Below are 12,358 nucleotides of genomic sequence, written 5' to 3' on the forward strand. Positions count from 1 at the left end.
GATTTCCTGTGAACACACGCTGAAATTTCCCTCCTCCTATAACCAATGCACAACACCTTGTTCAGTTTGCTTCCTTCCACTGACATCAGAGCTGGAGCGCGAATTCTAACTGGTATATGGGGGTAAATGCTGAATGAAAGATCATTGAAGGAAAGGAGCCAGTCCCTGGAGACTTCCTAAAGGTGTGAGCCGCCACCGCCTTGCTGTTTCTCTTTTAGACTGGATCAACCTTGTGTAGCCCAGAGTGGCCTTGAACTCCTCCTCTTCCTACTTCCTCCTCCCAAGTGCTGGGAGGAAAGGCGTGTGCCACCACTGCTCTAAGGTTAACTAGTGGCTAGCTCCGCACTCTGATCTCCAGGCAAGCTTTATCTGTCAGAACACAAACAAAATATCACCACACAGAGCAATTTAAAATGGTTCATGTTCACTGTGAACCTGACAGGATCTGCAACTACTTAGGAGACAAGCCAGTGAGCATGCTATGAGACATGTCTAGACTGCGTCAACTGGTGTGGGAAGGTCTACCCTAACTGTGGGTGACTCCAGTCCATGGGCTGGGGTCTTGGACTGAATAAAAAATAAAAAGCAAAGTGACACCAGCAGGTCCAATGTCACCATCACTTCACATCCTGCCATACCACTCCTCCGTCCTGACCTGACCCTCACACCGTGACCATTCCTCCACTGTACTGACCTGACCCTCACACCGTGACCATTCCTCCACCGTCCTGACCCTCACACCGTGACCATTCCTCCACCGTCCTGACCCTCACACCGTGAGACAAAACAATTCCACTCTTAAGTCGCTTTAGTCAGGTACTCTGTCTCAGCAACAAGTGACAGGACAGTGTCACGAGGACAGGGTGGTGGTGGAGGGCCAGTGATAAACCTGACTCTGGCTCTTAGGTCTTTGGAACTGGATTGAAGGAAGAGCTCAGAACCGTGGGCTACAAGACTTTCAAATTCTGTAAGCACAGACAGCCCACCAGGCCATTCTGACGGGAGCCTGGAAGGGACTGAGGACCGGGCTCACGGGGTTTCAAAGGAGGATGAGGACTCTGTTAGGATTTGGGCTGCAGTCTGTTCAGGTTCTATTTTGGCGAAGAACCTGGCTGCACTCTGCCCACGTCCTAAGAACTTGAGTGGCATTAAATGCAGAAGTGGTGAACTACTGTGTCTGCACTGCATAGTAACACAGAAGAGTTAGTTCAATCCAACATGCGGAACTGAACCTAAGTGAAAATTACACTAGTCAAGATGTAGAACTGGTGTGTTTTACAATGCTTTATCTTCAATTGTAAAAATACATCATAAGCCAAAAGGATTCCCCTGAAGGTGTGAAAACAGCAACTAACTATCCTCCAAATGTCAGAGAAATGCTAAATTTTCAGAGACTTACTTCACAAGGTACTAGAAAACAGACCTCAAACTTGCCACAAACACGGAGTTTTGGAGCCCTACTTTGAGTCTGCCTACTAGTTCAAAGAGCAGCTCCTCGTGGGGCTGTGAAGATGGCTCAGGATTAAGAGCATATATTACTCTTCCGGAAGATCCATTTAGATCCCAGCACCCACACTACACTGCTCACAATCTCTTCTGGCCTCCACAGGCATCTACCTCACATTGACACAAGAATGTCACACACACACACACACACACACACACACACACTTTAAAGTAATTTTTTTTTTAAGGAAGTACATCTTTTGTTTCTCTTCTTGGCACTTTCCCACCCCAATTAACAATTAAATTCACACAAAATAAGGCACATACTGTAAAAGAATACATGTCTAAAAAACATGGTTTAAACCCAGTGTAGTAGCTCATGCCTTTAATCCCAGCACTTGGGAGGTAGAAGCAGGAGGATCTCTGAGTTTGAGGCCAGCCTGGTCTACAGAGAGAGCTCCAGGACAGCCAGGGCTACACAGAGAAACCCTGCCGGCCCTCCCCCCGCCCCAAAAAAATACACATCTTGTTATCAACTACACCACAAAAATCACATAAATACTAAATTGATGTTTTCCCCCTAGACTTCAAGCCATGTCCTTGAAGGCATCTGCAACTACTAGGAGGGACTTCCAAGCCCTAAAATTAGACCTGGACAATGAATTTTTTAACAAGCACCCTGGGGTGTTTTCAAGCACCAATTCTCAGGTCACCAAATGGAAATTTAACAGTCCAATTCTGATTCTAACTACCCTGAGTAGAATGGATACCAGCCACAGCTTCAGGGCTCTCGGAAGTTTCTTTTCCTATCATCCTAGAAAAAAATACCTGACAGAAACAACTGAAGGAAAGATTTGTTCCAGCTCCCAGTTTCAGAGGTATCAATCCATTATGGCATTAAGGAAGGCATGGCAGAGCACAATGTCATATGGCAGCCAGCAAGCAGAGAAAATGGAACACAGGAAGAGGTCAGAGTAAGATACAGCACAAAGGACCCACTCAGTATAACCTCTCCTCCTAAAGTCTCCACAACCATATGAAATGGCATCATTGCAGGGCGTTCACCCACCAATCCACAGCTCCCCAGAGTTTTCTTGAGTGCGAGCAGCAGGAAATATTAGATAGGATTTAGATTGTGGAGATAAACAGATAGAAAATAAAGGATAGCCTCAAGAGGGCCTGGAACCTTTTCCAACGGGCCCTGACTGTCTCTGCCCCAGGGTATTTATAGAGATGACAAGGGGTGGAGCAAAAGACCTCCTCCCCCAGCACAGCCAAGTGCAGACCATCTCAGACCCCTGCACTCAGGCCCGTGGTCCTAATCATCCTCTCTATGCAGATCTGCTGGGTAAAGCCACGGGGCTCCCACACATCATCAGCTAAGTGCTGGAAATTTACCTTAACAGGAGCATGTTGGGATATTAACATTCAAACAAGGGCTTGACCTCAAAAGACCGCCCCTTCCTCAGAGGCTAGTTTCAAGTCCCGGGACACCTGCACTTCTGACCAACCAGCTAGAGATCACAAATTCCCAGGAACACCTTCTAAGGTTTAGTAATACTCTAGAGTGGTTTACAGAACTCAGAAAAATAATTCATTTATACACATTACCAATTTGTTATAAAGGACACAAAGAACAGCCAGATGGCGGAGATCCATAGATGGCTATAGCTATTAATAATGTACAGTTAACATTGAATAACACAGGTCTGAACTGCTCAGGTCCATTTACATAGGATTTTGGTGGAGACTGCGAAAATTTGAAAAAGCTCATAGAACCATTGCATAGACTGGAAATATCACAAAATAGGTTACATGTTAGCTTATATCAATCACAAAGGCATAAATGTGTATCCCATGTTTTACTACTGCCTACAAGTGAGAACAGTCTGTTTTATCACTACTGTAAAACACATACACCTATTATAAAAAGCTAACATTTGTCAAACCCTACACACGCAAACACCAAGCATGGCTCCATTCTCAAGAGGAGTGTAAACAACAATGAGAATGCAGTGTTAAATCGTAACTACATACAACTAACTCTGACATTCCTGCACTGCTGTGATAATGCAGCAGCCACCTGCTGCTGCTGCAGTGAGCTGAAGTTTCCAGAGCAGAGCACGATGCGATCGCCTCCACCTGAGCTCTTCCTCTCTCTGGTACATTGCCCGTGGCAGTAAAAAGTCACCTAAGTTCCCGTGAGTTTTGTTTCACCACATAAAAAATATAAACAAAATAGGTTAAATTTAATGTTTCTATTTCTAGTAAGCCTTGCAATAACTGCAGGCCGATTTTTAGTTGTTAAGTTTAGGAGGAATCAAAAGTTACAGGTAGACTTTCAAATAGTCAGCACCTTTAACCCCTCAACTGTACAAGAGTCTACCGAATTACAATGGATTTTAAAGCCAGCAAGATGGCCCAGAGGGTAAAGGTACTTGCCACCAAACCTGATGACCTGAGATCAATCCCCAGAATCAGCAAGGGAAAACAGAAAATTTCCTGAAAACTGTCCTTTCATTTCCACAATAATGGGTAGCAATGTGTTTGTATACATACATACACACAATTTTTTAAAATGAATCTTAAATATACTTAAATCTTATATATATAATACTAAGTATGAAATGGTAGATGATATATCCATTAGCCTAAAATGATCATTCTATGATATATTTATGTATAGAAAACAAATAGTATCTCATAAAGATAAACAATTATTAGTCAATTAAAAACACAAGGAGAGCCGGGCGGTGGTGGCGCACACCTTTAATCCCAGCACTCGGGAGGCAGAGCCAGGCGGATCTCTGTGAGTTCGAGGCCAGCCTGGGCTATCAAGTGAGTCCCAGGAAAGGCGCAAAGCTACACAGAGAAACCCTGTCTCGAAAAAACAAACAAACAAACAAAAAAAAAAAAACACAAGGAGGGGACCAGAGATGGCTCAGCAGGTAAAGGTGCCTGCCACCAAGCTTAACAAGTTTGATCCCTGGGATCTTCATGGTGGAAGGAGAGAATCAGCTCCCAAAGGTTGCCCTCTGACCTCCACACATGAACCTGTTGTGTGATATTTTGATCTCATTCTGACAATAAAGTTTGCTTTGAATCAGAGGGCGGAGCTAGCCACTAGCTGACCAAAATTAACCATAGAGGTTTTGGAGGACAGATAGAGAGACAGGAAGTAATGAGGCAGGGCTTAAAGAAGATCTCAATGCTTTTTGGATGGAGAAACGGAAGAGATAGGTCACTGGTGGCTTCCCCACCACTTCTCTGATCATTCAAGTTCTTACCCCATATCTGACTCCTGATTTTTTATTGATAAAGAATAATTAGAAAAATGCAACATGAACCCTGGCATCCACGTGGACAAACACACACAGAGAGAATAAAATTAATAAAATGTAATGAAAACTTAAATAAAACTAAAACTGGTGAGATGGCTCAGCAGGTAAAGGTGTCTGTCACCATGCCTGATGACCTGAGTTCAATCTTCCGGAACCAAGGGCAGAAAAAGAGGACAGACTCCAGCAGACTGGATCTGGACCATCACATATGTGACGCACACAAGCACACAACACACACACAATGTATATAAATAAAGAAATTTTATACAACCGTGGACTCTATCACTAACATGTTATTCACTTCTCTATACCACATTGGCTGACTGACCACGGGTACTAAGGCAGTGTCCAGCCAAAGCTCATCCCAACTGTTCACCTTTAACGTAAATTAAAGTCAAGTGAAAGAGAAAGCGCCAAATAAACTTCACAATTAGCCCACTGTCTAGTTACCTTCTGACATCATCCTACCCAGACGAGCCACTCTGCAAAGAAAACAGCAAGTACTGAGATCGGCCATTTAAACGAATGCTTGGGGGACCTCATCAGTCAAGAGAAAGACGTTCTGTATCAGTCAGTGGTTAGCTCCCAGAGAAATAATCAACCAGCTGGAGATCCCAAGATCTCCAACTCAGGAACTCTGTGATACTGGAGCTCTAGCACAGATGGGATACTCTGCTCACCCAATAACACAGCTACAAGCCTGCAACCTCATGGAGATGAACTCAAGCATTTGGGTCACATGAGGGTTACAGACCTACATAAAAAAGCACCTTCATTTCTACAGTAAGAGCTTTTACATTTCATTAAGCTTGCAAACTGGCGGGACTCTTTAATCAAAAACGGGGTCTGGTAACTACAGTGTCTCTAGATTTAGTCATATAAAACATCTAATGATTCAATCACAGCAGTCTGTGCTAGAAAGATCTGAAACTGAAAACATTCTCCCCACTTTGTACAGATGTAACTAGAGTGTAACAAGAATATATTCCAAAAAAGAAGCCATCGGACATTTACACCTGAGTAAGACTGAAAGACCTAGTGACAAGCCGTGTCCCTCACACCTAAAGAGTTAACTACTCATTTTTCTGGGGTTTTGGTTTTTTGGGGGGACGGGAGGGCTTTGGAAAATATGAATGAGCCTGGAATCCCTGGAAATAAGGCCTCCTAGAAACCACTGGAAAGGAGCACCCTCCTTCACAATTTGACCATTTAACCTAAGCAAGTTCTCCTCGGGGTACACGAGTGTCAACTTGTAAGAGGGACATATTCTGCAATCAGACTGAGGGCCCTGCCTCCTCCTCCACATCCCCTGCCCACCTAAGCAGCTCATCTTCCAATACCAGATGCACTATCCCGGCTCCGGAAAGCCAAAGGCAAACTGCAGAAATCTTGTTCAGCAGATTCAACAACTCCACACATGTAATTTTGGTGTGCAGTGCATTTCCCAGACACGCTCTTATATACTAGAAGCTACTTTCCTTGATATAATTTGAAGGCATGTTCTTTGTGGAGTACAAGCCGAGTCACATCTCACCGGCCACCACTCGTTCTTAACCTGTATAAAGGCCAGTGTGAACGCTAAAACGAGGTCTTGTGTGAAAACCACTTGCCCAGCACTGCAAGCGAAGGAGTCCTCCTAATGTTTTTTAAAAGCATTTTGTAGCCAGGTAAAGTAGTGCCCACCCTTAACCCCAGCATTCAGGAGGCAGAGGCAGTCAGTGAGGCCAACCTGTTTACAGAGTAAGTTCTAGTCTAGCGGAGGCTACAGGGGACCATGTCTCAAAAACAAAGAAAAAACGACCCAGAAGCATTTTGTATTCCCAGAAGGTTTAAAACTGTTCTCTGGTTCTAATTAGAAAACATTACTAAACATTTTCTGGTCAATCTTTCTTAAAGAGGTATTGTCTAAACCCCTTCACAGGGTTGGTGAGATGGCCCATCAGGCAAAGGTGCTTGCCCTCAAGCCTGAAACCGGAGTTGGATGTCCTGGACCCCATACGACAGAAGGAGAGACCAAACTCCTACAAACTGTCCTCTGACCTCCACTGGATGCCATGGAAATATGCGAGCGCATAGACACACACAAGAAATAAAATGTAATAAAAACTTCTAAACCATTTATTAAAAAAAGTAAAAAGATTCACATTATTCTACATTTCTTAAATCACTTCATATTACTGACTTGGTGAGGAAAAAGCGAATTAGCCGGGCAGTGGTGGCGCATGCCTTTAATCCCAGCAACTCAGGAGGCAGAGCCAGGCGGATCTCTGTGAGTTCGAAGCCAGCCTGGTCTACAGAGCAAGAGCCAGGACAGGCTCCAAAACTACACAGAGAAACCCTGTCTCGGAAATCCAAAAAAAAGGGGAAAAAGTGAGTTAAATTTCCTGAAACTCCCAATTATTGTCTATAAGGTTTTAACAGAAATTCTCCAGATAGTCAAAGACAAAGGTGCACACCAGCACTATTAATATGTAACTAAAAACTACGAATTCTTTTTTCACTACACTCTGAGGGAAGAGCCACGTAACAAATGTTATCCCGGTCCACGTCCTACAATTTTAAATACTCCTTTGAATTATTCTTTCTGAACTGACTCCACGGGAACCCAACACCTCCATTCAGGATGTTCCCCAAGAAAACTGTCAGGTACACAACAAGAGGGGCCAGTCACGATGGGTACGCCTTTAATCCCAGCATTAGGGAGGCAGAGGCAGGCGGACAGATCAAAGCCAGCCTGGAATACACAGCGAGTTCCAGGCCAGCCAGGGCTTGTGAGACTCTGTTTCAGGGAGGGGAAAAAAAAGCAAACAATAAGAGCGAAATAAAACCAGTATCTAAGAAATACACCCAGACCCTCAGGCTAGCTATCATTTACGGATATATGTAGATGCATGTGAGCATAGGTATATACACATAGATGTATATATACATAAACATATACCTATGCACACACCCCAAAGCAACCTTGCTTAACTTCTCCCTTCTTGCTAACCATTAAGTCTTACGAAATGCAAAAAAAAAAAAAAAAAAAACCGCTCCCAGCTTCACAACTCTCCAATGATCCCAATCCGCCTTGGCTGGGTGGCATTCAGTCCTCCAGATCCGAAACTGTTTTTGTGGAACAGAAACACCGAGCAGCAGCACCCCTGCGCTATTTGCAAGCCTTAAAAACCACGTCACTGAAACAAAAAGTGACAGACCAGCCCTAGCCTCACCCTCGAGCCAGCGTGAGCAGCAGCGACGCAAAAGCCAGACCTCCCCCCCGCCCCGGGGGGTTGACGATGCCCACAAACGGGTCCAGGCCCAAGGTTAGCGGCTGCACCTCCACCGCGGCGACCCGCTCGCTCGGGGACGACGCAGGGGGTGGCGGACCGCACGCCCCGCCCCACCCCGCCCCGCCCCGCCGGAGCGCTGCAGTCCCCGCTCTCCGCGCCCCGGGGACCCCTGCCCGTCCACGTACCTGCTTTGCACACCGGGGCGCTGGGGCTCCTCTTCTCCGCCGAGGGCCGGCCCTGCTCCGGGGACCTCCTCCGGTGGCGGACCCGGGCGGGGGGTGGGGCCGCGCTCACCTCGCCGGGCCACAGGTGGGTGGGCGACGAGCTGGGCGACGACGACACGGTGCCCAGCAGGGGCGGCGGGGGCGGCGGTCGCGGAGGACTGCTTCGGGGCCCGGGCGCCGTGCCGCGCGTGGGGCTGGTGCCGCGCGTGGACGTCACGGACGCGCCCGTCTGCGTGGCCACCGTGGGGCTGGTGCGCGCCGCCGCCGCCACCGCGCTCGCGCTCCCCGCTCCCGCCGCCACCACCGCCGCCGCCGCCGCCGCCGCGCGTGGGGCTGGTGCTGCGCGAGGCGGTGCGCAGGCCGCCGCCGCCGCCGCCACCCCGAGGGGCCTGAAGCGCCTCCGCAGCCGCCGTTGTTGTTGCCGCCGCCGCCGCCGCCGCCGCCCCGCGTGGGGCTGCCATGTTGCTGCTGCTGCTGCTGCTGCTGCTGCTTCAGCTGGAACGGCACGGTGGCCCTCATGGGCTGCAGGCGGCTCCCGGGGCCCCCGGCCGGGCCGACCGCGCCACCCGCGAGGGCGCCGGCGGGCGTGGGAGAGCCATTGCGCCTCACCCGCTGGGACATGGTTCTCCCCCTAGGCAACCCCCCGCCCCCGGCCCGCGGGCACCGGGTGGGGGGTGCTGGGCGCCGGGCCCCGGCTGCTCCGGGGGGCCCCCGAGGGAAGGCCTAGAGCCGCCGCAGCGGGTGACGAAGCCTGACTGGCGGGACCGGGGGCGGGAGGGAGGGGGCCGCGGCGGGCAGCGACGAGGTGGTGGTGCAGCAGCCGCCGCCGCCGCCGCCGCGGCTCCTCATCAACAATAGTGTCTCCTCCGGTGTCCCCGCCCCCCGCCGCCGCTGATTGGCGCGGCGTCAGTGCGCTCGAGCCGCTCGGCCCCGCGGATTGGCTGCGCGCGGCTCGGCTCCCGAGGCTGCGTCTGCTCTTTAAAGAGAAAGAGGCCCGCCTCCCCCCCCCCCCCACCACCACCACCTCCCTCCTCTCTCCTCCCCGGGGATGGGTGGTGGGTGGGGGAGTCGGGTGGTGGAGGAAGCCGGCCGTGGCGGGAGGGGCGGGGGGCGCGTGCGTGCGTGTGTGTGTGCGTGTGCGTGCGTGTGCGTGTGTGTGTATACACGTGAGTGTACGCGTAGGCGCGCGCCCCGCCACGCGCGTCCCTGCTCCCCGCTGGAGGGAGCCCCTGGGGACTCTAAGACTGGAAATGATGGCCAGAGGGACTACGGACTGTCCGGGACCACGGGCGTCCCCGGGGATGGTCCTCCTCTATCTCGTTTCCTTACCACGGTGGTAGCTGTGAGTTACCACGTCCGCACGTCTCTTGGGGGGGCCCCAGGTTTGTTTTTTTTTTTTTGTTCTGTCCTGATTTCTTCTACCTATAGACAGGCAGGGCTCGAAAATAAAAAGAAATGTAATCATACTGGCATTTTACATCCTTCTTTCTGGGTTTTTTGTTTGTTTGTTTTAGCTTCTACAAAGATCCAAGTCTCTGAAAGATTACATTTGCAGATTAGAATACACTTTAGATGGCATCTGTGCACTTGCTGTTGAATGGTGTTGCGATTCCTACCTAGAGCTCAACCCCTCACGAATTTAATCAATTACTTCACGGTTCCCTTATACCTTAGAAAGATGGCTATTAGCTTGCAAGTGTGTAAAGTGCTGGGGCCTCTATTTGCTCCAAACTATTTGCAACAGAGCTGGGTACGCCACCCGTATTTTATTTATTGAAGTATTACATTTATACGTTTGGTGTGTGTATACGCACGTGCATCCCTGTGGAGGTCAGAGGACAGCCTGTGTCAGTCAGGGCATCACACTTAAGCGGTCAGGCTGAGCCATTTCATTGGCCCACCCACCATCCATATTTAGTCTGGTGGAGAAAAGAAGTCTCCACCAGTTTTTGTAAGGGCTCTGAAAGGCAGGAAGTTCTGAAGTAATACACAGGTTCCTCTTCAGTGAAGAACTCGACATACACCCTGTGCATGCATGCCCTTGATCCCTTTGTTGCTTTCATAGATGTACATTCTAAAAAGTTCTCTTAAATATAGGCGAGATGGCACTGGAAATGGGTGGTAGGCCTCAAGTCCTACTGGGTTCCTGTGGAAAGCCTTTAGGTTCCTAGGATCCTAGAGAGATTCAGACCCACCACATAGTCTGTGATCTTGGGTATGTCCCTAGCTACGTTTCTTATTTGTAAGGTACAGCTAAGCAATACTATCTCCTACATACAGTTCTATTAACCAAGGATTTAATGAGAATGTGCTGGGCAGGAAGTTCTCAATATTCCTTTTCTAGTCTCTCTTTATTCTTTCATTTATTAATCACTATGGGTATGATATGTGTGCATACCAACAAACAAAACCTCAGAAATATGAATACTTACTCCAACTAAGTGTGAAGGATACTGCCTGTTATTAATTCTTACAATTTCACTCAAGGGTAAATGGCCAATGGCTTCCTCTAGGAATATATTCCAGTGTCCTGGGCCCTCTGATCATTTGTTCTGCATGTCACTGAACTAAAGACCTCTCCTTTTTATTAAGCTGAAAGAACTAATGTCAGCAGATAAGCTTTGGTAGATCAAATGTTAAAACATTCAGTCCAATATAGCATGTAATGGCACACAGGTAAAGCCACAGAAAACATGGCGACATATAAATGAACAGAAAAGGGGTGAGTTTAAGTGTAAGAGCTAGTCAGTAGTGAGCCTGAGCTAATGGACGAGCAGTTTTAATTAATATAAGCTTCTGTGTGTTTACTTGGGTCTGAGCAGCTGCAGGACAAGGTGGGACACAGAAAAACTCCAACTACAGATGGCCTTAGACTCCTGATCCTCCTTTGTCCAGCTCCTGAATGTAAGAATACAGGCCTGGGCCCTCATGTCCAGTGTGCACTGTTGGTGCTCAAACTAAATGACATCCCCAGGTCTTTGTTCACATTTTCTTTCAGTTGTGTTTCCTACAGGATCACAATTCCCAAAGCTCCAAATAAGTCTCTTTTTATCTCATTTAACAAGCCTGCATAACTCAGCAACTTACAGCCAAACTTTCACCAAAGAGAGCCAGTATTAATGATTGCAGTCAGCCACCTTCATACTAAAGGATATTTTTAGTTATTTGTAAATGAAAACTTTGAAATTCTGAAGTCATCAGAGAATCTTAGCAATCAAAAAATAAAAATGGGTGCCAGGCAGTGGTGGCGCACGCCTTTAATCCCAGCACTCAGGAGGCAGAGGCAGGCGGATCTCTGTGAGTTCAGGGCCAGCCTGGTCTACAGAGTGAGTTCCCGGACAGCCAGGGCTGCACTGAGGAGCCCTGTCTCAGGGATATGTATGTTTGTATTATGTATTATGTATAATGGTTAGAATTGGACAGTTGGGCACCTTGGAATGGTTCTGTCTTTAAGGTTGAACGGAAATGAATAAAAACATCATTTATTCTAATCCTTGACTTCATTATCTGCTGTTGAAGAATCAAAGCAAACAAACGTACTGTTCTTAGTGTTCTGGTTTCTCTCTGAAGACAGCCCTTGTTTGTCAAGGATCAAGAAGATCAACATTCCCCTTTGCTTGAACCCCACTCTTCTCAGGAGAAGACTCAGATTTGACACTTTCTCCCCAAGGTTGAAATGTGACTTACTTACGAAGTCATAGGCAAGAAGCAACGTGCTAGAATTTGTCTGTCTGTTTAAACTCCAGGAAAAGCTAAAGGCACAGCTTAAAAGAAGAGTGTGTGTCTACCATGTGTAAGGTAATCGCAGTACAGTGCAATAAGAACACATGAAATTCAGAAAATAAAATTATCCACAGACTTATTTGCTTTTGAGTTTGCTTAGCTCTTTATAAGAAAGAAATATGTTTTTAAAATATTTTAATTATGTGTGTGAGAGAGAGAGAGAGAGAGACAGACAGACAGACAGACAGAGTATTTTGCCTGTGCACCAGGTGCATGCAGTACTCATGGGTACCAGAGACCAATAGGTGTTGGATTCCCTGGAAGGTAAAGTTACAGATGGTTGTGAGCT

General features: G+C 47.7%; 1 protein-coding gene across 1 annotated transcript in view; it reads right to left on the bottom strand.

Moving 5' to 3' along the window:
* Fam117b (family with sequence similarity 117 member B) overlaps window positions 1-9,098 on the bottom strand; it is a 70,955-nt gene extending 61,857 nt beyond the window's left edge. The window contains 3 exon segments of the mRNA XM_059278097.1: window positions 8,248-8,555; window positions 8,599-8,666; window positions 8,668-9,098. Coding sequence (XP_059134080.1) covers window positions 8,248-8,555; window positions 8,599-8,666; window positions 8,668-8,907 — 616 coding nt within the window. The 5' untranslated portion in view covers window positions 8,908-9,098.
* Window positions 9,099-12,358: the final 3,260 nt, after the last annotated feature.

Source organism: Peromyscus eremicus, chromosome 13 (genome assembly GCF_949786415.1).
Source record: "Peromyscus eremicus chromosome 13, PerEre_H2_v1, whole genome shotgun sequence".
Lineage (NCBI taxonomy): Eukaryota > Metazoa > Chordata > Mammalia > Rodentia > Cricetidae > Peromyscus > Peromyscus eremicus.